We start from the raw sequence: 27,110 nt of genomic DNA, 5'->3' as shown, positions 1-27,110 counted from the left end.
ACACATAAATAAAAGGCATTGTCATTTACAATGCCAACAGCTCAAACTCTCGCAAACGCGAGACCTATTGCATTGCAAATGCTTGTTTGTTTTAGCTGCTAGTTGAGTTACGGCCTTTATGTGGTTTGATAGTCTGTTGTCAATGGTAACTGATGGAAATGTAACACCCTGTCCATAAATTCCATCCTGAAACACCTCTGGAAACCTTTAATAATTTATGTAATTAAATGCTGTTTTTAAGAGTTAAAAGATCGCCCATGAAAAATACTTTATGGGGAGTGTTTTTAGTCCACCAGGGCTACAGAGATAAGGACTCCATTGCGTTGTGGGAGTAACCGTTCCTCTAAGATCTCCCCGGTCCAGTGGAACTCTTTAGCATGGTCAACAACCACATCACGCCGGTTCATGTGTATTTATTTAGAGAGTGATGGCTGGGTTTGTGAACATGATGGAACCTTATCGGTTTATGACAAAGTTGTAATTTTGTATTTCTAATAAAAATGTGTCATTTTGAAATTATTAGGTTACACAAAAACAAGCAATTATACACTCTCTTTCGAATTTAGGTGCCATGTTGTGTGGCTCAGTTTCCCATTTTCACTGGCATTTACAAGCAGCTATTACATGGGGATGACAGGCAGTGAAAGCGTTGCATTTGTCCACTCACTCTACATTGTGAAGCCAGCAAATAACAAAAACTCAACAGGACTTAATGGTTAAATCCATTTGAGCTTTATGTCGGCAGTGGAGAAGGAGTAGCCTCTGTTGCTGACATAATGAGGCTCTGGATAAATATAAATGAGGGGCATGACTTTCAGTTTTGCAGACAGGGTAGTATGACACAGTTGCAACAAAGTATCCTCTCGGCCAAACTCTAAGGGGCATTTATATCATATTTGGACAAACGGGAACACAGCAAGTTAACATACTGTGCTGAGTTGCGTAAAAGTGCAAGGAAGGGACCCAAAATGCTCACAATTGTAAAAGGTAGGTATTATTTCTGCTGTCTCCTTGTGCTGCTGCTCTTGTGGCAGTGTAGCACCATCGCAGGCATCCTTTCCTCACAGAGCAAGTGTTCATGTGTTACAGGCAGGATTGTTTTTGATAGGAAAAGAATCCTTCCTTCACCAAAAAAATCTTGAAGGGATTTTTGACTTTATATGTGTGATGCTGAATGCATCATGCATACAAATAATTTGTAATGAGTACAAAAAAATAAATGTCTCTTCCTCATGCCTGGGTTGGGGAAGATTACCATTTTGTCTCAATTCCAGATGGACATATCTTTGTAAATCTGGGATTTTGTTAAAATCCATGGCTAGATGTTGCAGTGCAATGGGAGTGTTCAACCAGCTGGGTAAAGCGTGCAGATAATGCTGGGAGGAGGTGCAACACTGTGCCTGAATCAAAGCCCAGGAAATCTTGGGGGGGGGGGGGCACCCAGCCGCAAATACAGTGGCTTTGCATGACCGCTACTGTACCAGACGGTCCTACAAGCTGCATGGTCGATCCTCCGTGCTTAGCTGAAAGCGTTTGAGCAGCAGAGAGTCTGTAAGTAGATGTACCTTATTTTTTGTCATAAAGTTTTATGTAAGTGGTGAGAGAGATTTCCTGTCTTGTGCTGTTTGAACCCTGAGTCGTAGCTGCAAAGTTTCCAAGGTCTAGGCATCAATATTTCATTTCGCCAAACCTTTTTTTTTCAGGGTATTCTGGCACTATGTAGTTCTTATTTCACAAATGGGTAGAATTGCATTACAAGTGTATTTCTGAAATACAAAAACTGGGAGTGGCATAATTAGTCAAAACCCAAAGGAAATGATGGACGGAGTGTTGAACATTGCAAACACTCACCCCCAGTCAACTGATCTGGGTTTAATCCATCACTGTTCTTTAGCCCACTCTGCCACCCCAGTTCAGACATGGCCATATGCAAATCAGTCTGACCCTGTTCCTCATGGGAACAGTCCAGCCCGAACTGCCAAGCCATGTCTTCCCTGGACCGGAAACAAGCTTCCTAGGACCGGTTTCTGGCATTTCAGCCGTCTTCAGCCAGGCTTGCTTGAATCCAGTGGCAAAGTGAGCAAGGGACTCACGTCTGAGCATACCCTGCCAACTTATGGCGAACAAAGCAAAAACCAAAGGAAATGATGGACGGAGTGTTGAACATTGCAAACACTCACCCCCAGTCAACTGATCTGGGTTTAATCCATCACTGTTCTTTAGCCCACTCTGCCACCCCAGTTCAGACATGGCCATATGCAAATCAGTCTGACCCTGTTCCTCATGGGAACAGTCCAGCCCGAACTGCCAAGCCATGTCTTCCCTGGACCGGAAACAAGCTTCCTAGGACCGGTTTCTGGCATTTCAGCCGTCTTCAGCCAGGCTTGCTTGAATCCAGTGGCAAAGTGAGCAAGGGACTCACGTCTGAGCATACCCTGCCAACTTATGGCGAACAAAGCAAAAACCAAAGGAAATGATGGACGGAGTGTTGAACATTGCAAACACTCACCCCCAGTCAACTGATCTGGGTTTAATCCATCACTGTTCTTGCCAGAAACCGGTCTTAGGAAGCTTGTTTCCGGTCCAGGGAAGACATGGCTTGGCAGTTCGGGCTGGACTGTTCCCATGAGGCACAGGGTCAGACTGATTTGCATATGGCCATGTCTGAACTGGGGTGGCAGAGTGGGCTAAAGAACGGTGATGGATTAAACCCAGATCAGTTGACTGGGGGTGAGTGCTTGCAATGTTCAACACTCCGTCCATCATTTCCTTTGGTTTTTGCAGTGGCATAATTAGTGACAGAAGGACCTTTTAAACGTTGAATGCTATGCTGAGATTTTGTCTTGAAACTGTTTATTGTTGGTGTGACAGTTCGCGATGTCACTATGTTGTAACAAGTATGCTTTTTGTTTGTGTTGTTTCTCCTAACTACTATTTGTTGGATTAAATGTAGTCAAGGCTGGCATTGTGTAACTGTACCTAACTTCCTATAGTACATACATATCCAAAGTGTAGTACATGCACATATTTTCTGAACAACGTCATGTAAGTTATTTTTGAAATTATATCTAGCAGTACGAAGAAAGCATATATGATTTGTAGTGTAGTGCATAAGAAAAGCTTTATTGTAAAAAACAGTGGCTTTACACATTTAAAAACATGAAGTTGCATTGGGTAATATTTTTAAGAGTACCCTCAAAATATTTAAAATGTATGAAAAACTATAATTTTGTAAATTGATTACATTTCATCTAATTCACAATTATACTGCACAGGATATCAATTAGTTAGGTATTGATAGTGCAATGTCAGCTATTGGTATTTTGTTGTTTTTCTTTGTGGCTAATTTGTTAACCACATATATATTTTTTTATTTACAGTTTTCAGCAGACTGGGATGGACAAGATTCATCTCAGCAGGAACAGGAAAGAAGATAATAGGTTCACAGGTGAACATGTCAGCTTCACACCACTGGCGAGGAGAAGGGGGAACCAAAAATGAGTAGAGGGTAGTGCTTCCGCCCGGAGAATCACTCAATTATCTGTAAAAAAAAACTGAGGACAGAGGCTGAAGAGGTTGGGGGGAGGGGGAAAGGAAAGGGACACTACAAGCCAGGGGGAGGAAGAAGTTGTATCTCCACCTGGCCTACAACACAAACTCATTGAACTTGTGTCTCCATAGCAGGGCGCAGCCCCTTCCTAACTCACGAGGCTCCCATTCTTTAGGGCCCCCAGCTGCATGAACTTCCACTACTTCTCCTCCCAGTGCTCACCTAGAAAACCATTAATTGAGGGAAACATCTGCACGGACATCTCACACACCACTTGTGAGCCCCAATCCCCTCCATCTGTGTCTGTTCCTGTGGCTGCTCTCCAGGGGGTGATGAAGGCCACAAAGGAGGCTAAGATGGTGATCTCAAAGGGCACCCGGGACTTAAAGGAAGAGGCCTGAATGCTCCGAGAGACTCTGCCTGGGCAGCCTGAAGCTTTGACTGCTGCTATCACCAACTGGACTGCAGCTATTTTGTCTCTGTTGGCTCCCACCCCCACCCAAACTATTGTTGTCCAGTCTCCCACTTCATCTGTCTTTACTGTGTCCCCTGCTACTCCTCATGTTCTCTCTTCCTTTGGGGTGTCTGGTCCTGCTCTGGCCAACGAAAATGTGGCCACGTCAGAGGAGAATGTGAACATCATGGTAAAAATAGAGAGTGAGGATTCCCAGTTACTGTTTCCAAAGCCTAGTTACGAACTTACATGTGGCTTGGGGGGGCTGAATTATTATTATTTTAGTTGACTGTGAACTCTTAGATGTGGACAATTTTTTTTACTTTGGACTACTTTGTTTGACCCTTTGTATACAGACCCTTTTCCCTGACACTTCCTGACATGTTTTTTCTATGTTGCCCAACCACCTCTAAGTTCCCTTTCCCATTCTACCTCATGCTGTATTTGTGTTCGTTTTTCTCAATCCGTCTGACTTTGTTGTAACTTATGTTGATAGATCCATTTAAAAACAAAAAAAACCACACCTGACCCAATGCTCAACATCAACAATACACTAGATACTTGGTAACCATCCATGTTTTGTTACCTAGGTATCAGGATATACCACAGTGACCGGGATCTCCTGGATGGCAATCTTACTAGGGTACTCACCTCTCTGTCATCGCAGAAGACTTTTTGGAAAACACTGGATCTCTCGGTGGAAGGAAGGATCTCACTAATCAAGATGGTGGTGCTCCCCCGTCTCCTTTATTACTTTACAAACTTGCCATTATTCCTACCGCTATCCTTTTTTAAACCAGTTGAACGCATGCTCCATAGCTTTATATGGCACACTTCGTGCTGCAGGGTGGCACTCACAAAGCTGTGCCTACAGACAGGTTAGAGAGGGCTAGTTTTACCCAATCTAAAGCACTATTATGTAGCATCTCAGTTGTAGTGGGTAGCCTGCTGGGTGGAGGGTAGACATCTGTTGGACATGGCAGGAGGGGACACTTCCCTCGCAGTACACGCTACCCTTTCTATTTTCCACCCTTGTAGTGGGAAAAGTGGATTACACCCCCTATTGCTACAATTGGCCTACCGCTGTTTCTGCAGAGCGCTATTCCTCCCCAGACATGTAAAACCTTATGCCCCAGCTATTCCTTAGCTTGGAACACTCAGAGGACTCCGAGCAACCACCCATTCTGACTTGGTTGATTGGCATAATGCAGGTATACATAGAATTGGAGACTTGTATTTAGACGGAGTGCTTCTACCATTCAACGACTTGGTGCGAGAGGATGGAATGCCCCCAGGACATTTTCTGATCCATGCTTCTTGGATCAGTCTACTGCAAAATAGATGGGGGGATATTATGCAAGAGTTACAGACAAATATGGTACTCCAATATATTTATGTTACGGGAAATGGTAGCCACCTCACTCGCTGGTTTTCGGACGTCCTTTGTCTCCACACAGCAGCGGATCTGACCCCTCTGCGCACATAATGGGAATCCGATCTAGGCTGCACATGCACAGACCGAATGGAACGTGATACTTGAAAGCTCCACACGAGTTCCCTGTAATGCTACGTTCCAATTAATACAATTTTACATAGTGCATCACGCGTACCTTACCCCAGAGAAAGTCAATCGTTATTTTCGCAGAAATTATTCACGCTGTCCCCGATGCATGCATTTGGATGCAGACACTATCCACATGTTATGGACATGTCATAAACTTCAGCAGTACTGGGAAGGGGTTACACTACACTTATCTGAATGCACAGGTAGACAACTTCCAAACATTTGGGAGTCATGTATATTGGGGTTATTCCCTAGAGATAAAGTGCACAGCGCCACAAGTCGATTCCTGGATCTGGGCCTTGTGGTGGCTAATAGACTTATAACAAAAGATTGGAAATCTCAGGACCCTCCGTCACTACTGGCCTGGTCTTGCTCTGTTCTAAATTGGGTGAAGGCCGAAGGGGTGTCCCTTAGAAGGGAGGACACACTTGGGTTGCGTAAGTTCCCACTCTCAGATAACTGCAACGCAATTCTTGCAATACGTCAAACAAATCTACAATTCGTATCAGGTATACATATCTCATAACATATGGAATTTGAAGTCAGTTTAATTGGGGGATTAGAGCTAATTTTTCTTGAGTTAGGAGGAATGACGGGATCTGTGCAGTAGCACATATATGGGAAACTGTTTTGCCTGGAAAGTATTGGACGTGTGACACTGAAACTATGCGTAATTTCTGCTACCTGGGGGACGCCTTGAGCACTATTTTACCTGTAAAGTTTTAGTTTGTTAATTTGGTATATACAGTGATCTTTTAATTTCTGCCGGAGATTGGCAAGGTATATGCAAACATTTTGGTTGTCATAGTATTCACTGCGGAATTTATAATTCTACGTATGATTATTAGATCACTGAACGGGGACATCCGAAATAATGTGGCCTCCTGATAACTTGGTGTGAAGATGTCCTGTGTACATGTGCTATTCATGTGGAGGAAATTAATGTATTTTTGTGTCTTACTGTTAAAATGATAATAAACAGATCAAACTAAAAATAAGTTCCTCCAAGAGCATCACCAAGTGTTTTAAACTTACCAGGCAACCCTTTCAAATGAAATTCTGAAGTTCTTTATAAAGGGTACCAATAGGTAATTTTAATTTCTAGATCCATTTACAAGTTAGTAAGTGCTCCCTTGAAATCCAAGGTTGAGCCCACCCAGTTACACTAGGTAGCTAGGTGTGGACTCAATGAGGAAACATGCGACTACAGATCCTAGTGGGCAAGAGAACCCCTAACAATCTAGGAAGGATTCCAAACTAGGTTTAGGGAGATAGCAAAATAACCTTTGAGGTGTGTTTCTCTTTATTGCTGTACTGTGCATCAGTGGAAAACAGCAAAGCATAAATTTGAATCCTTTAACTCAATGTTTCATTATTCTAGAGTTCATAAAATGGGTTCAATTGGATAGCAAAAACAATTATTAATGAGTGCCAAATCAATAATATCTGAAGTGTTTGAATATGAGTTATATAAATGGTTATTGGTAATTTGTTAAGGTCTCTCCTTACATTCCTAAAAAAACACATAAACGAATGTATCCTACATAGATCCTCAGCTTGAGAAATTAAAAAACATGTGCAGATCACAATTTATTTCTTGCCAACTTGTAAAATGACATGCTTAATGTCTCTTTGTTTCCCCTGATATGCATGTTGAGTCTGGAAATAAGGTGTTAGCATCCCCTTGTTTTCAGTTTTACCTCAGATATCTGCTCCCAACTAGGACCAATCCAGACAATAGAAATCACTGATACTCTGTGAACTGATACATGTATTTTTTGATCAGGCAGCCAGGCTGCACTGGAGAGGAAAAGGATTCCCCTACACTCCCTTACATCGTGGCTGCTGTTTTCACACACACACACACACACACACACACACACACACACACACACACACACACACACACACACATAAACTGAAATCTGAGAGTTGTTGATAAAAACATGATTATTCCCTGAAGAGACAATGTGCTGCTGTGTGGGCCTTCCAGTACTCTGGGACTTCATTGCCCAAGATCCCTAGCTCTAGGAGGGAGAGGGTCCATCATCCAGTGCTTCATAAGCGCCATTGGGAGCCCACAGCTCAAAGACCAGGCTAAGCCCGTAGCACCTTGTCTTGGACTCCAAGACTGACATTGTGAAAAGGATAGCAACCAACTCTGCCCTGGATAATGATAATTTGACTTCAACCTCAATAGTCAATTTTTTACCTACTGCCAAGGGTACAGTTAATAAGAGAATTTCAACTGTTGAGAAATGCCTATCCATTACCCAAAACGCAGCTGCAGAGGCAACTCCTGTTTTGACTAATTCTATCTACCGCACCAATTGTTGCAGCGGAGGCAGTTTGATTAGTTTGACCTCTACTAGGAGTAAACCCCCCTGTGTTGCAACAGACTCTCTACTAATTGTTTGTGCCCCTCTTTTCAAATCTACAGACAAGCCACCCGCCGCAAATAAAAATGAAGGCTGCTAATAGTATAACTCACCCCAAGACAGTATCATCGCAATCAGCAATTGTGAGTGACAAACTCATTGGGGCTTCCCAATGCTCTACCCCTCGACTGTCATATCCCATTAGCCCAATTGACATCAAGTCTTTGAATTAACTGAATTTTGGCATCATTTTCTGTTCTCATATGGTTTCCTTGTTCCAGTTTCACTAATACTTCTTGGTTACAGTTTTTCTTGTTTTAGTTGGAAGGCCCAAAAACTCATGCCCAAATCCAGTGAGTTGTCCCAGGGTCACCAAAAGATTAGGGTAAATGGCGTTGTGGGCAGACATATTATAGCCAACTAATAAATTACTCCCCTCAGAATTCATAAATGCTACCCGCGACCCCCAACTTTCCAAGTAGCCAAGACATTTTACAGTAGAATCCCTTCTTAAAAGATATCCATTGCTAATTATGCAAAGAACAACATAGGTCCAAAATGTGCTAAGACTTTTGTGTTTTTGTTTTTATCCCCTGTTCTGTTTGCCCGGTATTACCTATTTGCATAAAGCAATGGCTTGGCTCAAACATTGGGTATATAATATGTTATTTAATGTGGTTATGCTGTCGATGATGTTCTATCCATTACCACCTTAACTACTTGCCTTTGCTGTTTCTGGAGGGTCATGTGCTGCAAGGGAGTAACTGGGTTATCCAATTAGAGTATAATAGTAGTAGGACCATAGGTCATGGGGCACTAGTTGTAAATGTGGATACTGCCCTATAAACACTGATGGAAACCGGAGAAATAGCTTCAGGCTCATTGCTTGGTGCTGCATAGTTCCCACGGAGCATGTGCGCAAGTAATACTAGGGCAATATATAGATACACTTCACCAACAGTCTTTAGTTGCAAAACCAACGTATTGTTCAGTCTACAATGTCTTGCAGTTTTCCAGTTCTTCTTACCCATTTCACTGCATCCCACACACATTAAACCGTTGCTAAAAATACATGTGTTACAGCTTTATTATACTTTTTTTGCTTTTCTGACCATTTGAACTCCTCTAGACTGCAATAGCAAGCAGCCAGACCCAGTCAGTGCTGGACTGTTAACATCCCCTGTAGCCGTCTGTTTTTATTTCAGAAAAGTGTCCAGACAGATCTTCATATTCTGGCAGTAAGATGTAAGGGGTAAATTGAATATCAGTACACCAGGGCCAATTTTGGGACACTCTCGAAAACTTCTGTTTTGAAAAGTTTCCAATTCCTAGTCCTCTTACTAGTATTGATTCTGACTTCGGGCTCTAGCTTGTATCTTTTCAGAACCTTGGTTTGCCTTTAAAACCGTGTAGCCCTGCCACTCCAGGTTAAGGTTCAGGTTCTTGAGATATGTCGCAGTGAGTTACAATCCATGTGATTGTTACTAGACTGTATTCCTGCCATCTAGACTCTTCTTGACTGTGGTGTAGTTCCTTCAAGGCAAGTTGGTCAGTTTTGTCTCTGTAGGGACGAAGGCAGCATCTGGTTCATTGAAAGACTCCAGGTATTATATGCGGCATGACCAGGAACGTGGTGTCACCAGCCCCCAAAAGGTTTTCTGTACAACAATAAAAGAAAAGGGAATTACAAACATCTTCTTGATAGAAGTAATGGTTTCATATACCTGAGTTCTCAGAAACACTCGTCATCATCAAGGCTCGTGAATTTTTTATATAATACTTCATCAAAACAGTGGCCCTGGCAATGAGGACAACATAAATGTGTTAAGATGACATTGTAAACCCTCTTCATCAGACAAAGACTAAAAATACTGTTCTGATGGATACGTCTCCCTGCACATTCCTCATCTGTTGAATATCCCCAGGTGCAAGTCTGGATCTGGACGTTTTTCATAGCGCTCCCTCTCCTGTGGGGAGCGCTGGCTCTATCTCGGTACCAGAAACAATGCCACAGTGATATAATTGTGGACATATAGCGCCCACTCCAGTGCACTGACGTCAGTTCTCTTTTTTTTGCCCTCTTTGATTCAGATCCACAGCTTTTCTCCATCAGTTTTGACAGATTTTCCCCCCAGAGTTGCTTCATATTTTTTCAGTGCAACATGAGGGAAAGTGCTCCTGCCTAGAAAATCAGTCTTTCAGCTCTGTCATACCTGCAAGGGACAAGAAGGAAGCATGATGAAGATTACCCTCAACGCCGGTCCAAGTCAAGGTGTATATCACCTTTACTTACTCATCCTCGGAGCAGGAGCTTGTGGGAGTTTTGATGGCATTTTTCAGGTAGAATGCGGTCAGGTATGCTTGAACCAAACCATTAGAACCCTAGAGGTCTGATTGTGGCTCTTTATGGTTTCATGCCGGTGGGCCTGTCCTCGTCATTGTTGGACCCCAGGGCATGCCCACAATGGATGCCTGCAGTGCAGACTGGCTTCATACAGATTCCAGGATCTGCTGTGGCTCCAATGCCTGCCTACACCGATTCCAATGCCAGATTCGGTGCCAGACCCTCCACAAAATCTCCCAGAGACAAAGGTGATACTTCTTAGCTCTTGGAAGGAAACCCAGAGGTTAGTAGCGAACAGGCACAAATATTCCCTTTAATCCGAGTCTGTGCAAACTAGCGCTGCTCAGGGCCGGCTTTAGTGCTGGTGGCGCCCTGTGCGACAATGTTTGTTGGCACCCCCCCAATGACCACCTCCACCACGGATTCTCTCACTAGCACCCTTTAACAGTGACCGAGGGGCATATTATCAAAGGGCGACAATAATATTATCGCCACTTTAGAGCCCGTTTTCGGGAGCAAAGCGGCGATAATATTATTGCATTATCATCAAGGGCACGCTAGCGCGTGATTCCTTGATGTGTCGCCTCTTTTTCACACGCCTCGCATCGATAATGAGATGCAAAAGAGGCATGGCTGTGAAAAGCAACATGGGATAATATCGCGAAGGAAGCTTCGCGATATTATCAAGGAGGGTTAGCGATAAATAAAATCGCGTTAAGTATGCCTTAACTCAGGAATTTAACGTCTGTTAAATTCCTGACTAAGGCATACCTAACATGGGGGGTGGATTGTGTGGCTAAGACCACAGGCCCTATCATCTTGGATATCGCCGTTTTCCACCATGGAAAACGGCGATATCCCACCTATCTCTGGAATTTTATCGCCTCGGCGATGCGTGTTGTTGATAACGCGCTAACCGGGCGATAAATTCCAGAGATAGCCGGCGATAAATATGCAAGCGCTAAGTGCGCTTTGCGATATTTATCGCCGGCCCTTGTTAATATGCCCCCAAGTTTCCATAACCACACTTTCTCAGATGCATTGAATTAGTTATATAGCGCCACTCATACCAGTGTAGGGTGTCCGAGCACTTTGCATCACACACATTACACGGAGACAATCAATCATACGTGTGTAAATCAGTGTATAGGAAATGTTACATAAGCCAAAGGACTACAAGTGTAGGAGTCACATGCCATCCATACTGGTAGGCAGTATAGTTTAAGAGTGCTTGATGTGGAGAAGCACAAACTCCGAGTTGAAAAAGAAACAGTATAGTTGGGAGTTTTCTTTAATATTAAGAATCGATTTCTAGCCAAATTAACCCTTTTTGCAACATTAATCAATTTTCTAATAATGTATACTTTGTAGTCTGTATGCAGTTCTAGGATGAAAGTTAATAGCTCACTATTCTATATTAGGACTTTTATAAATTGCAAGTAACAAAAGGATGTCTCTTTTGAAAGCAGTAACCTGCTGATCTGTTTACATCATAGGCACTCTGTAATCTAACTGGTACACGTTCTTCGTAGCAGGCATATTAACCCTCTGCACTAACTTCACCTAAGTCAAAACCTCAAGTATACAAAATGCTGATCTCTCTCCAGGAAGATAATTAATCACACAAGTTATCTTGACATTTTTATGAGGCCTGGTAATTGCCGGGGGAAAAGAAACGCTGCAGCAGGTGCTTCAAAAGCATAATAAACTTTCAAACACGGCGCCCCCAGGAAGCCAGCAGCCGGTGCGGTGGCACCGGTCGCACCGCCCTAAAGCCGGCCCTGGCGCTGCTGGCAGACTATGCAGAAATAGTTTGGGTCTGTCTCAGATCCTGTTTAGATGCCTGTCCTTATCAGCCACGACAATGATGGTAGCAGTGAGGCACCAAACCTTAGGCCCCTGTCAATTTCAGACACTGCAGTTATTTGGGATTACTGAGTCTGGATATGTCACCAGAAATGGAATGGAGTGCCCATTGTACCACTCCTCCAGGGTTGGTTTCCTTTCATGCAGTAAATAGGAAAGTGGCAGAAGCTTTCTCTGCCAACCGTGGAGACCAAGGCCAACATTTTGACTAACATGCTTCAACCTCCATCCTCTTCATCAGAGGGGTGGCCAGATGCTACATGCCACATTATCGTGGCTGGCCTGAATATAGTAGAATCCACTGTAGGAGAGTAGGGTCTGCTTTCTATGTTCACCCCCACTTTTTGCTTTTGCTTCACTGGTTTTCGACTTAGACGTGGCTGTGGGCCTGCTAATCAGATCCACTGCCCAGCTGTTCTCTCTCTAAATTCACTATGCACTTTAGGTGCATAACCCAATTGGTAAGGATCACCTTTTTGGACCCTGTACAGTGTACCTTAGGTACCCAGGGCATAGGTGTACCCTAGGCCTACCAGGGGCTGCAGCATGTATTATGCCACCCCTGGCTGGCCTTCCATTATGACACAACTGGCTGATCACTCAGCTGGGGCAAGGTTGTGTACTCACCCCTTGCTTAGGTGTAGTATTCCTATACCTACCTTACATATAGACACATGGGTAAGCTATCAGTCACTCCTATGGCAGGCCTTAACAATCCTGAAGGCAGAGTGCTTGGTAACATGTGAGATGGTGCTCTAGCATGAGCTGAGCCTGTCTGCAGCTTTCGGAACCATGTCCTTATAGCTGTTCTATGATATCGCCTACCACAATACTCTTAAAGCGCCTTATAATCCTTGCGGTTATGGTAACTATGGTTTGGCTTTATCAAAACATGTCGTGTAAGGTGTCTATCACTTTGGAATACTACCCCCACACCATTTCTGGCGGTGAGGATAGTATTCCTCCCTTCTAGAGGGAGAAGACATGTTGAAGACCTACTACCCGGTTTAAGTTAACCAGAACCCCAGCGTCACAAAATGGACGCTGCTGCCACAGACACGAGTCTTACCTCCTGCTGCTGGGAGACCTTCCAGCGAGGGAGGGAAGCTTGGACAATAGGCTTCCTGCCTTGGGAGGTGCTAGCACCACCCTAGACAGGCCTTAGTGTATTGGGGCAGGGAGGGATGAATGAAACGAGACACTGCCTGGGGCACACAAGGTGTCCCATGCATAGTCCAGTTCAAACCGGTGCTGGGGCACTCCAGATCCACATCTACAGCAAAGCTGAGACCCGTGGAGGCAACGAGGGACGTGGGACCGGCGACTTGGGAAAAGTGGCTAGTAACTGACTAGCATGACTTCTGAGGCTTCCTCGAGGCTGTGCTTGGGGAATTGAGAAGCCCCAATCCCGAGCACCATCTGCAAACAAGATCAGCTCCCCACACTTCACGTGTTCTGCGTGGGGCCCTTCTGCACCTGAGTTGCTCGACGTGTTGTCCGGTTGCTGGCCCGTTGGCTAGTGACCTCTGTGACGATGAACCTTCAATTTTGCCTTGCAGGTCCGGCTCCTCCAGACTGGCACCCGCTCCCCTGTGAAAGGGAAGCACCCCAGACCTTCCTGGTCTGCAACAGAAGCAAGTCCTCCATCCTGCGTGGGTTATGCTTGCCAAGGCTTGTTGGGTCGTAACTCGACATCGACGCCGCCGACAGCAAGAGCCTTTGTGGGACAGCTCACCTCCTGGTTTTGGTTGTCCTCGACGCCTCCTGGTACCCGTGGCTGCTGCGACAAGCTTTACCTCTTCACCTGCATCTTCACGACATCGCCTGGTTCCTTCCTGGTTCCTTCCCGGGTCCTGGCTGGTGACCTAGACTCTGTTCCATCTGCTTGCAGGTATCCTCCTTCCTGATTCCATCCTTGGAATCCACCGGACACTCTTCACTGACTGCCTGTCAGCAACTTTCTTCAGGCATCCATAGGAGTCGACGACGAAACCCGACGCAAGTTCACACCTATGCACCCGCAGCCCGTGGGCTAGGTAACTTGAGTTCTCCGGTACTCACAAGGGTATTGACTATCCAAGTGTCTAGTTTCCAAGTCTCTAACTCCTAGTTCCTTCCAAAGTGTCCTAAAACTCTTAATTTCTAAATACTACTATTTCTATCGACTTTAACGCATTACGCGTGAGTGTTTCCACTCTGCACCTGAATCCCGTGGGCCTCCCACTGCCTAGCAACTGATAGGATAGTGTAGCCCCAGCGATTCCCTAGGCCTAGGCTTATCCTGTGTTCGTGACAGTGGTTCATATACCACTTACTTAGTATATGGTTTGCGTGGCCCCTAGGGCCTAACTGTATTACTTATCTGTGTGACTTATGTATGCTTAAATAAGACCGTGTTGTACTTACCTCGAATCTCATAAAGAGGGCTGAGGGTGTTTTGACTAGAATAAATACATTCTATTTTTATAAATATATCTGTTGTGGTGTCCTTTCATTTGGTATTCAAGGGGTTGCAAATGGTATAACAGCTGGCTTCACATGCCATACAGAGTTTAGCCTAAGACTGCTCTTGTCCATGCTACCACTAGGATAGCTGGTCTATAAGGTTGACTTTACAACCAATCACCATAAGGGTTGTTTGGACTGATACAAGGTGTACACTAGAACTAGTGACATCATATATCAGGCCAACTTCTCACATCCACCGCCAGAGATGGAGGGTCATCTGTAACCCTAAGAAAGTGTACCTGACTGCTCCACTGAATTTTTCAGGAAGGTGCTGCTGAGTCTCATGAGACATGCCATTCAATGGCATTCTCCTGTTAGATAGGTTTATGATGGGTAGGGCTTTGATGTGCTCACTTGGCTTTCAATCTAAGCCCCGGATTATAGGCAGTTATGGAAGGTTTGTGGATTTTAAAAAGGATTTTCTTTTCGGCAGTGACAGCCGATCCAGCCGCAACAAGAGCCCATCCAACCACTGCAGCCGTACAGAGGCAGGCGCATAGAAAATGGTCACTAGCCCAGCAGCCCACCTCCTTTTCCATAGCACCACCTGAAAACCGCTTTATCTCACCTTTCAAGGAGCATGTGCGGCCAGTTGGTGAATGGGTATTTCTCTTTCTGCAGACCTGCAAGGCTATAATGTCACAACATTGGGTCTTACAATTGTAGAAATGGGTATACGCTACCATTTCAGCAGGCTCCTCCTCTCTTACCTCCTTTAGTGCCTTCAAACTCTTCAGTCAGTGGATCATCTGCGGAACCTCCAGTAAGAGGTGGCAATCTTGCTGCAGGAAGGAACTAAGGAGCTGCTGTCAGAAAAAGAACTTGACTAGTGATGCTACTCTCTGTACTTCCTTGGCCTTCACAAGGAAATGTTCAGATGCTGCGCCTAGCTCAGGTTCTTTTGGCTCTGCAAGTTGAAGAATGATGGTATCCTTTTACTTGCAGGATGCATATTTCCATATAGCGTTCCTATTGTCACACAGGAGGTACCCGCACTTTGCGGTAAAGTTCACTCACAACCAGTTTGCAGTCCTCCCATTTGCTCTAACATTAGCACCTCAGGGGTTCATGAAGGTATTTCAGAGGTTGTGGTCCATCTCAGGAGGTCTGAGATTTCCTTATACTTTTACCTGGATGACTGACTGCTCAAAGCTGGTTCACCATAAATGGTGTGTCAGCACCTGCAGGCAACAGCTTCTCTGCTGTTCAATTTGGCTTTTTAAATTAATGTACATAAGTCTCATCGAAAGCCCTCTCATTGCCTCCTGGTCACAGGGGCAAAACTTGATACAACACTGCTCCATGCCTACCCTATGACTCCAAAGCTTTCATAGGATGCTCAGGTTCTGGTCCTGATGCTTCTTCGCCTGTTGGGTCTGCTGGCTTCCACCATCCTCCTAGTCACATACACATGCTGACACATTGGGGCTCTCCTGTGTTGCCTCCCCAGGAAGTGGTTCCAACACCGAGGGAGATCTGGCAGGAGCCATTGTGATCTTCCAAGACAATGCCGCAGATCTAACTTGTGTTTCGTGGCGGAGCACCTGTTTTAAGTGATGCCTTTTTATCCTCAACCAGCTGTGGCTACGATTGTGGTGGATTCATCCACTCTTGGGGAGTGTGCTCATTTGGAAGAACTAGAAATTGGAGGCCTCTAACCTCCAGAAGAGCATGTTCTGTCCATCAGCCTGCTCAAACTGAACAATTTGGCTCGTGCTCCAAGAATTCAGCAAAAAAAAAAAAGCCTTGGCAAGCGGTACTCAAAGTATGAGTCTGTGGAGAAACAGAAATCCTTGGCAATAAACAAGAACATTTCCAACCAAATACAGATTTTTTTTTTTTTTTTTTTTTTTTTTTTTTGTTTTTCAAAAACCTTTATTGTTCCATCGAAGAGTACACCGCTATTCAGCCAACAACCCGGAGGCAGGCAGCTAGTATACGAGGCGGAACTCCGCCCAAGCATTTGAGATCGTACTTTCAAACGGCAATACAGCATTTTACAATGGAACAAACAAAACAGAACTAATAAAGAGCCCGAGTCGAAGGGAAGCAAACAGTAAATGATCGAAATGACATAATCATCTTCACGCTGCGCCCACAGCCCGCCCAGACAGAGCAAGCGACAGACAACCCCCCTCAGAGAACGAACCCCATATCCCAGATCACTTATGCCAGGCGGATCACCACTTACAGCACCCCACAGTCGAACTCCAACCTCTCCACGTCATTTAAGCCACGATCAGCCCGCTTGGTCATCTTCCAACGCTGTCGTACTAGCCAACCAGTCTACCAGTGGCTGCCAGATATCTACAGGCCGCGAGCGCTGCGGCAGCTGGTCCCAGTATGAGGTCAGCTGCTCCCTACAGTACACCGCCGATCTTATCCAGGCCTTCACGTTTGGCGGCATTGTCTTCTTCCAGTGTAGCGCTACCTGACGCTTAGCAAGTAATAATAAAATGGCCACAAGCCTACGTGAGGTCTTGGGCACATTTCTAACGAATCCCAATAGGGCCACAAGTGGGTCCGGCCCCAGTACCATCCCCACGATCTGCCCCACGGCATTGAAGACTGCAATCCAGAAGTCGCGTATGGGGCCACACACCCAGACAAGGTGATAGAACGCGGCATCCCGCGCACCGCATCTCCAACAGCACGCATCAGACCGCAGACCCATCCTACACAATTGAATGGGCGTCCGGTAGGTCCGGTGCAGATAGTTGAAGTGTACCAACCGCAGCCTATAATTAGGGGATAGGTGTTCAAGTTGGGAGCAACAGTACTCCCACTGCTTCTCGGTAATGGATATACCCGCTTCAAGTTCCCACGCGGATCTAGAGTCAGTGTACGCAACCGGAGCCGTGCTTTGAGTAGCTCTATAGATCCGTGTGATCAGTTTGCGCGCGGAGGAGTTCGAGAGTACGTCCTCCAAGGCCGCAATCGTCGGCGGAGCCTCTGGAAACATAGGGTACCTGCCCTTGCAGGCGGACCGCAGTTGATAGTAGAGAAGAAGCTCCGAGGCCGTCGGTTCCGGCGCTGCCGCCATGTCCCGCACTGTGAGGAAGGTATCGTCCGGGTACAAGTCTCCCGCGACCTTCAGTCCGCAGGCCTGCGCCCGCCGCGCCACTGCCGCGTCCGTCAATGGCCCCAATAGTGGATTATCCGCGAGGGGCATACTCGGCGCATATAAGTCATCTACGCCTGCACGTTTGGCAATGCTTGACCAGGCCCAGCGTACCATCTCAACAGTGTCAATGTCGTCCCTGGAGCGTCTGTATCTCTGAAATGCCGCTGCACGAAGGGGGCAGGGGGCCGCAACATCCATCTCGATGGCCACGTGCGGCTGGTAAGGGATCGGGTGCTGCCAGTAGTGCAGATACTGGGCCTGAGCACTGTACGCATATAGCTCCATGTCCGGGGCCGCGAGTCCCCCCTGACGGAAGGGAAGTGTGAGGAGGTTCCAGGCCACTCTGGGCTGCTTACCCGCCCAGACCAGTTCAATCAAGGCGGAGCGGAGCCGGCGAAAGAACGACTTAGTGAGTGGCACGGGGATGTTTACGAATAAGTAAAGAAACTTAGGAACGACCACCATTTTAGCAATTGCTATGCGGCCAATCAGAGATAGTGGCAGCGCTTTCCAGCGCTTCACTTTGCACTCCAGCCATTCCACGGCCACCCCAAAATTGGCCAGCCATATGTCCTGTATCGATCGGCTAAACCGTATCCCCAGGTATTTAATCTCATCAGTGACCCAGTCAATCGGGAATTCCGTGTGGCATTGACTCGTACCGTCCGTCAGCGGGAACATCGCCGACTTTGACCAGTTGATATCGATACCCGTGAGGCCGCTATACCTTGTCACCTCACGCATCAGTGGGTCGAAGTTTTCCGATGGATTCATCATATATATGGTTATGTCGTCGGCGTACATAGAGACCAGCAGGCCACGCGACGTGAAGCCGATACTGCGATGAGTGTGGTGTTGGCGCAAACGAGCCGCCAGCGGCTCCGTCGCAATAGCGAACAGCAATGGCGACAAGGGGCAGCCCTGCCGAGTGCCTCTTGTTATGGGGATCGGGGAAGACGTCTGACCATTAACCCGTACCCTAGCCGTCGGGTGATTATAGATTATTCCAATACGCCTGGCAAAGGAGGGGCTGAAACCCATGCGAGTGAATAACGCCCGTAGGAATTTCCACTCTAGTGAGTCGAACGCCTTAGTGGCGTCAAGCAATGCGGCCGCGGCTTGTACCTTGGGATCCAAATAATGCAGGAGCCCAAACAGCACTCTAAGATTGTGGGAAGTGGACCGCCCCATCACAAAGCCCGACTGATCGGACAACGCTATCTGAGGCAGCATAAGTTTCAGGCGGTCAGCGAGTAGTTTCGCGTAGATTTTGGCGTCAAGATTAATTAGCGAGAGTGGGCGATATGAGTCCGGGGTAACAGGATTCTTGCCAGGTTTAAGCAGCGTAATGATGAGGGCCTCTCGCATCGAGGCAGGGAGGATGCCAACCTCCATCGCTTCCTCAAAAACATTATGCAAGCGAGGGACCAGTAGGTCTGCGTATTCCTTGTAGAAGGCTGCCGTCAGCCCGTCTGGGCCTGGTGCCTTGCTGAGCGGCATAGCGGCTATAACCGCTCGAATGTCCTCCTGCGTGAAGGGGAGGTCCATATATTGTCGGGCACTATTACTGAACCACGCAAGAGCTATGGTGTCCAGGTAATCACTAATAATAGTGTCGTCAGGGGACACCTTAGAGGTGTACAAGTCCTTATAGTAGTCTGTCATCACCGCCAGTATAGCCGGAGGATCTCGAATCACTGCACCCCCCGACTCCTGTATCTCAAGAATATGCTCCGACCCGCGTGGCGGGCGCAGCAGATTTGCTAGTGTTCGGCCAGCTCTATCACCCTCTCCGTAGCGCCTGGCCTGAGAATCTTTGGACAAGAACCTGACCTCCCTCTCAGCCTCCTCTTGATACTCGGTCAGTTTCGTCCTGAAGTCTGCACTCGCACCACCAGACGGGGCTGCCACCATCGCAGCTTCAAGCTGAGCCAGTTCAGATTCCAACCTGCCGAGAGTAGCTCTAATGGAGCGCAAAACCCCAGTTTTTAGCGCCATGCAGTGACCTCTTGTCACAGCTTTACAGGCCTCCCAGAGCACGCCAGGTGAATCTACTGAGCCCTCGTTTAGTGCGAAGTATTCCTCCAGTTTTTCCCGCAAAGAGTGCTGGAAGACCTGGTCGCGCAGAGCCCGGGACGGGAATCTCCAACTAAACGGCTGAATGTACTGCGGCGGGGTGGATATCGTTAAGCAAACCGGGGCATGATCAGAAAGTGACCGCGGCAAGTGAGTCACCTCTAACACCGATGAGTGCAGATCTCTGGACAGCAGCCAGAAATCCAATCTGGACCAGGCCGCACGATGAGCTGTGATACACGTACCGGCGCGGGTCTCAGGGTGCAGTGTCCTCCAGGAGTCCACCAGCCCTGCCTCTTGCATAATATGGCCAAGCGCCTCCGACGCCCTAGGGTGATGTTCCCGAGTGGTGCCCTGCCTATCTGCAGTATCCGACAGTACCACATTATAGTCTCCTCCCCACAGTATCGCAGCAGGTCCACAGTTCCGCACCTTATGCCACAATCCCTCGTAGAAATCTGGATTATCGTCATTCGGGCCATAAACATTCACCAGAATCACTCTCGCGCCGCACAGCGAACCTACCAACAGAACAAACCTGCCCCCCACGTCCCTGATTTCCTCATGCGTCCTCCAGTGAAGCCCTTTTCTGATAAGTATCGCCACCCCTCTAGAGTAGTTAGAGTAGTGAGCGTGAACTACCTCACCCCATCGGTTGTGTCTGAGCAGCTGCGCAGCATTGTCCGTCAGGTGCGTCTCCTGCAGAAGGCAAATGTCCGCACCCTTCCTAATCAGAAAGGCCTGTATCAGTCTCACTTTCCGCCTATCATTCATGCCCCGTACATTCCAGGTAATACACTTTATGCTATTCACCGCACCATACGTGTTAACAGAGTTCGGGCAAGCCTCAAGCATACACCTACCCCCCAGTCACCCGGCCAAGTCACGCCAAATCTCGAAGCACGCATTTCCAATCCAGCGGGTCCCAATATATGAGGGCGGCAATGCCACAGCAATCTGTACGCCCGCCGACAGGGCAGGGAACCTCCACCAGGCACCAAGCAGGGAAATAGAACTCGAGCAGGCCACGGACCCGTTCCTCGTTGCATCGATTCCTGCAGCCCGTCCCTGTCAGACAACACACATCCCACCCGGCCAGCTGGGCAGCCTGCCCGGTAAATGCCAGAACACCTCTTGCTAGGTGACTGTCGACATGACAGCGCGCTGTGCACAACGTGCGATTCAATAGCAGTTTTCGCCTCCTCCGACCCGGCTCTGAAACTTAAATAAAACACAACAAAAACCCCCAGCCCCAGCCAAACCCCTAACCCTCCCGCTCCAACCCCCCAATCAGGTTGTGCAATGAACTCCCTGGACCCCCTCCCAACTAAAACAACTGTAACTACAGTCTCTAAATGTGAACAGTGAATGGGAATCATCCCTTGAGGTACGCAGGTTGGCCACCTACAGGCCCTGTACTTGTGACAGGGCGATCGAGCGCGAGACCAGTGTACCAGCTCAAGGACCATCCCCCCCCCAATCCCGCAGCCCTGCTCAGCTCCCTCATAGCATCTGAAATTGGAACTCCAGGGAATTAAACATTCTCAATATGGCCCAGCACAGCGTAGACAGGCGACACCCAGCGATTTAACAAGAAGTAAACAGGAGTAGTCATTCAACGTCACTTAGCCTGTCCCGCTGGTCCGGGTCAACTGCAGGTGTCTGAGCCTTTTGGTCCTTTAACAGTTGTTTGGCATATTTCATAGCCGCCTTAGCGTCAACAAAAAAGGATGGCTTACCGGGACCTTGGACCCGGAGTTTAGCAGGGTAGATGAGGGAGTATTTGGTGCCCGCCTGTTGAAAAAGTTTCTTCGCCGGCAAAAATTCCCTTCGAGCGGCTTGAACCTGCATCGTATAGTCCGGGTATAGTGCAATGTGGTTGCCCCTGTATTGCAAGACCGATATGTCCCTTGCCATTCGTAAGATCACGTCCCGGTCCCTATAATTCAAGATTCGTGCAATAATAGGCCGGGGCGGTGCACCGGGTTTAGGCCTGGGCCCCAGTGATCTGTGAGCCCTCTCGACCAGGAACATCGGAGACAATCCCGACCCAAACAGATCCTTACACATTTGTTCGACAAAGAGCTCCATGCTGGTTATGTCCGTCGTTTCCGCCACACCCGTGATGCGGACGTTGTTGCGCCGCGAGCGCGCCTCCAAATCCTCATTTTTCTGCTGAATGAGTGTCAGAATCTTCTCCATGCCCCGCAGTTGGCCGGCAAGGCCGGTCTGATTTTCCTCCGTGTCGGCCACACGTGTTTCGAGCGATTCCACTCTCCCCTCTTGTTTGTCCATGCGGGACGTGATACCGTCCATCCGGGCAGCCAGCGCATCCATTTTGCCATCAATGCCATGTAAGCTTGTTTTCAGTTCCTGGAACATGGCCTTAATGTCCGCCTCCTGAGCACCACTCCGGTCCGCTCGAGAAGATTCGGCCTCACGGAGGTCTGGGTCTGGGTCCGGCGGCTTCTGCTTGGACTTGTCGAAAGTGATTTTCGGCTGCCGCGTGTCCGGTTTGCCCATGGCCACTCACCAGCCGCCACCCGGCGCCGCGAGTATGCTTTGGTGGCCGCGACCAGTCGCCGCCAGTCGCCGACCCTCAGCGTCTCACCGAGGGCAGCAGGGCGGTTAGTCCCAGTAGGTAGGCTGAATGGCTGGGCCTCCAATAGCGGGGCGCGCACCCTAAGCGGAGCAGGCGGGGAGAGTCACAGCGCAGGCCGCCGGAGCAGGACAACCCTAGTACAGCCGTGCACTGTCCACCTCCCAGGTCGACGCTCCAACCTCACCACAGTATTGTCGGGGCATGTACGGCAGCCGACCTCGTCTCTCCGATCGTCTCCCTGGAACCTTCGACCATGGGACTTCTGCTTCAGGCAAAATGGCCGCCACTGCGATCAGCCGATCGGGCCCGTCGCCGTGCGCCGTCGTGCAATCCAGGGGCGGACGTTCGGCGGTCTTCCACACCAGCCGCCGCTTCCTCAGCTTCACTCCGACAGCCGTAGGGGGTGAGACCTTCGCCGGGGTGCGCGTTTCTTTGGGCGAGCGAACAGCCACTGCCTCGCCCCTCGGACAGGTTTCGGGCACTCCACACGCAAGGCCCCGGCTCTAGCGAATGGTGTAGGCCGCCACGACTCCGCGCCGCCCGTGGGCCGCTCTCCGTCCACAAGCCGCCGACGGGGTCAGAAAAGCCAGAGCACAGGGCGGACACCCAGGACTACCGTCTCGGGCGGGGAGGACCGAGCTCGCACCCCAGTTCAGCTAATAATTGAAGGATTTCTGTGCTCGATCGGCGGAGCTGCGGTTTCAGGCAGCCATTCCGCTCGGCAGCCAAGCCACGCCCCTCAACCAAATACAGATTTAGACTACAGCATAGGTCCACTGGAAATGTAACATACAACAATAAATGGCAGGACTTATCACCAGCAGATTACATTTTGATTTTTTTTTTGTCTTTGTTTGATTTTTTTATATCAAGGGTCGGCAGTTATGGCTGCATGTCTTATAGTCTTGGTCACATACTGATGACTTTGAGACCAAAATGTCAACAACTATTCCACATTGGCTTGGATTCATCTTACATTGTCCACTTCGTTGTAAATAAGAGGAGTTTAATGGGCACGAGTTCCCCTGACGAGTGGAACTATACTGATTTACGCCACTTATGTATTTATTGACTTTCAAAATAATAACTTTGTGGCATTCATCAGTGAATATGATTGTTCTGACCCTGTGTACATATACACTGCTGATGCTATTTAGTATTTTAAAAACTTGTCAAGATAAACCCCTTATATTTGTCTATAACTTGACACTGTGCACACTTGACTGCATTGTTGTACCCTTTATATGGGATTTCACTTCACTTGGTTGGAGTCATTTGATACCAACCTTCGGGCCTTTTTCTTATTTTTCTTTATATGATGCCATCTGGGGCTTCTTTGGTACTTATAACATGTCTAGACATGGGCGCACCAGCATAGGATTTGACTAGTTGCCAACTATCTGTCCCACTCTGAACACCAGATCCGACACCTTTGGTTGGCATCATTTGCTCTCCTTGATTGGTGGCGCTATCCACAGGTGTTATAAATCATCTTTGCCCTGTGGGGCACCCCTCAGGGGGACCTCTTTGCTTCTCACATTTAGACCTATTGTGTTAAGTTCTGCACTTTCCAGTATCGCGTGTCGACTGAGGTGGAGCTTTCCACTTCATTATGTGTTTTCTCTGGCTTCCAGATAAGCCATCCCTCTTCAGTTCACCAATAGTGATGATGTTTCTTAAGGGACTGATAAACATGTTTCCATCAACTACTTTTTCTTGCCCAGTTCTTAACTTGGTTTTGACATTATACAATATAACAAGCATCACATTGGAGAAGCTTGTCAGCTAGTTGCAGGCACTGAGTATGATGCCTATACATGCTTCTTCCTGGATGATCTTGCTGTCCTAACTAAATTGACTTTACTTCTCAAGGTGGGGACCCCTTTCCATCTGGGGCACTCCATTACTCTTCTCACCTTTTACTCTCCACCTCCCACACCAAGTAGCGGGAAAGATTGCACTGGATGGACCCTAGAAGTGCATTCAGCTATTAAATCGATCGCACCTGGATAACAGGTCAAGTGACCAAATCATTGTGGGATACACGGGCAACACGGAGGGCAAAGTCATCTAGAAAAGGACTTTATGCAGATGTATAATTCTGTGCATCAAAATGTGCTGCGTCTTTGCAAAGAATGAACCACCAGTGGGAATTTGGGCCTATTCCATGTGGACAATGACTTCCGCTTCTGCATTTGCCACGGGTGTCACGCTGGCTGACATTTGAAGGGCGGCGACTTGAACTTTCCTTCCCACCTTCACTAAATATTATTGTCGAGATTCAAAGGTGACCAGGGATGGCTGTTTTGCATGCTCGGGGCATCAGGATTTCCTTGTCTGACCATACTTAGCACCTAACCACACCATCTGATGGGGTACTGCTTTGGAAGCGTTTTTGCATGTAAGAAATCTACAAGTTGAAGTATCCATCAGAAAAGACAGTATCTATCTTTCTGGTGGTCCACCTGCAGATTCCTCACCTCTCCGTTGTGCCTCTCCATTCTGAAGCATGGTCATGAGCTTGTTTAATAAGGTTCCATTTTAGATTATTGCAATGACACACATGATGTTATTTTCTTGTCTATACCTTTCAGTGCACAACAAAAACGGGTGGGGAACTGACATCAGTGTGCCGGGATGGGCACTAAATTGCTCCAGTGACATCACCGTGGCATCATTTCCGGCTCTGAGATGGAGCCAGTGACTCGTACTGGCATTGGAGTACTATGGAAATATTTCAGAATCCAGTCTTGCTTCTGGGGATATTCAACACAGAGCAATCCGTGGGTAGATAAGAGCACCCACCAGAGAGATTGTTACCAAAGGTTAGCAACATTTTCCTCATGTAAAGTTGAGAAATCCCAGTAGAATAGTACTAATCCAACACATGCTGTAATATAGACTCTAATACAGGCATGTGCAAAAATAACACCTAAAAAAGGATTATAGTGGGAAAATACGGTGAAAAATGTACAGTTGCAACATATGGAGAAATCAGTCAGACAGTTATGTCTCAATGCCACATTGGTGTTAGGTAGGCCATCAGTGACGTGTAATGCCCTATTTTAAGAGTGCCATTTTGTGATGCAAGACAAGGTCAGCCAGGCTGTACTCTAACTGTACCATTGTGGGAGGCTGACTCATGATACGAATGCAAAGTTACTCCCTCTTAGAGCTCCAAGAGAGAGTAGACTGTGGGTTGTGCATTCACATGCTTAGCATGAATGCCTGTTCATGTGTAGTGACCCACCTTGGTGCAGTCGAGAAAATAGTTTTTTGGCAAATTAAAGGTGAGCTGTAATTAGAACATTTTAAGGCTTTAGTTATTGTAGGTGAGGATAATATAGATTGATTTAGTGTTAATGAACGTTACAAAATATCTGAATATTTCTGGTATCACGAGGAACTGTGTTTTTTGGATGGCGGATGCTTTAAGCTGCCTCTGGATTTCTCTCTGGTGTAACTAATAGAATGTAGTTCTTGTGGAATGTGGTTATTGTGAAGGTTGTGGGATCGGGTAACCCCTAGAGAAGAGAAGGAGTCAGTGTTTTACATGGGCCTTAGAAAGTTAGCTTATCATCAATAGGCCTTCTGGCAATACCCATCGTCCACATTGGATGAGGATCATGAAGAACCTGCTAACACCCAGTTGCATTACCGAGCTGCCTCTTTTGGGCAGTCTAGTTTAAGTAAGACGTTGTATCTGCCTCAGTCCAACAAAATATTAGCCAGTCTTGCATTAGTTACTTTTTTATTCTGGCAACATTAAAGGAAACTGTGAGTTGGCTAGTATCAGACCGGAAACATGCAGTTGCAGAGAGGAAAAAGTTAAAGTGGAAATTTCTCTGTTGTGTGTGCTGATGGCATGTGAAAAGAGGTTTTGCAGCCTACACTGGTGTAACTGTTTCTTCCTTTTAGACTCTGGCTGAGAAATATTTTCATTTAAAATATCTGCATCGTGTACTTCATTTCCAGGCTGTTAGCCGTGTGGAATCTTGGGTGTTTAGCGCACACTGGATTGCGAATGTGGTTGTTGCATATCTGTAAGAAGCACACATCAGGCCATACACTTGAGTGTCTCTGTGCGGCCAATTATTTGCACACTGAGGGTGAGACCACAATACTTTATGTATCTTTCGTCAAGATCACAGATAATGTTAAAGCAAGAGTATGTGGTATTAGCAGCAATTATCAGTGAAAAAGATCTGGAGTCTGGCTGTTTACTGTGTTTTAACTATACCCAACATGGTGTAATACATATTCAGTTTACATATCAATCTGCAAAGCTTGTGTATCTGCAAAGCTTTCAGACCCAAACAACCTCAGTCAATTTGAGCACATTGATCACAATTAAAGAGATGTCAAGAGTCGGAATTAATGAAGACAACCTTCCTGTGGTTAAAGTACTCTTAACTATTATGGTCCTGTAAAACCCGCCCAGTGTCTTCATGCGGTGCATTTTACTAATTTATTATCAGTTCCCTTACTAGCTTTCAGATTCTTTACGGTAACTGGCTGGAATGTCATTCAGTGTGTGTAGTGCTTCACTCAGTCAGTCATACAACTTTATTGGGCTAAAAAAGCCATAAAAGTTCAGATTACAAACATATTACACACATAGTTCATTTCATAAAACAGACGAAT

The 27,110-nt window shown here is 47.0% G+C and overlaps 1 protein-coding gene across 2 annotated transcripts in view; it reads right to left on the bottom strand.

Moving 5' to 3' along the window:
- Positions 1 to 9,017: 9,017 nt before the first annotated feature.
- SOAT2 (sterol O-acyltransferase 2) overlaps positions 9,018 to 27,110 on the bottom strand; it is a 467,803-nt gene continuing 449,710 nt past the window's right edge. For both annotated transcript variants that reach the window (XM_085654643.1, XM_085654644.1), the window contains one exon: positions 9,018 to 9,604. In XM_085654643.1, coding sequence (XP_085510769.1) covers positions 9,554 to 9,604 — 51 coding nt within the window. In that variant the 3' untranslated portion in view covers positions 9,018 to 9,553. The remainder of the gene's footprint in view (positions 9,605 to 27,110) is intronic.

Source organism: Triturus cristatus, chromosome 4_1, assembly GCF_964204655.1.
Source record: "Triturus cristatus chromosome 4_1, aTriCri1.1, whole genome shotgun sequence".
NCBI lineage: Eukaryota > Metazoa > Chordata > Amphibia > Caudata > Salamandridae > Triturus > Triturus cristatus.
This window is presented reverse-complemented; position numbering and strand designations above follow the sequence as displayed.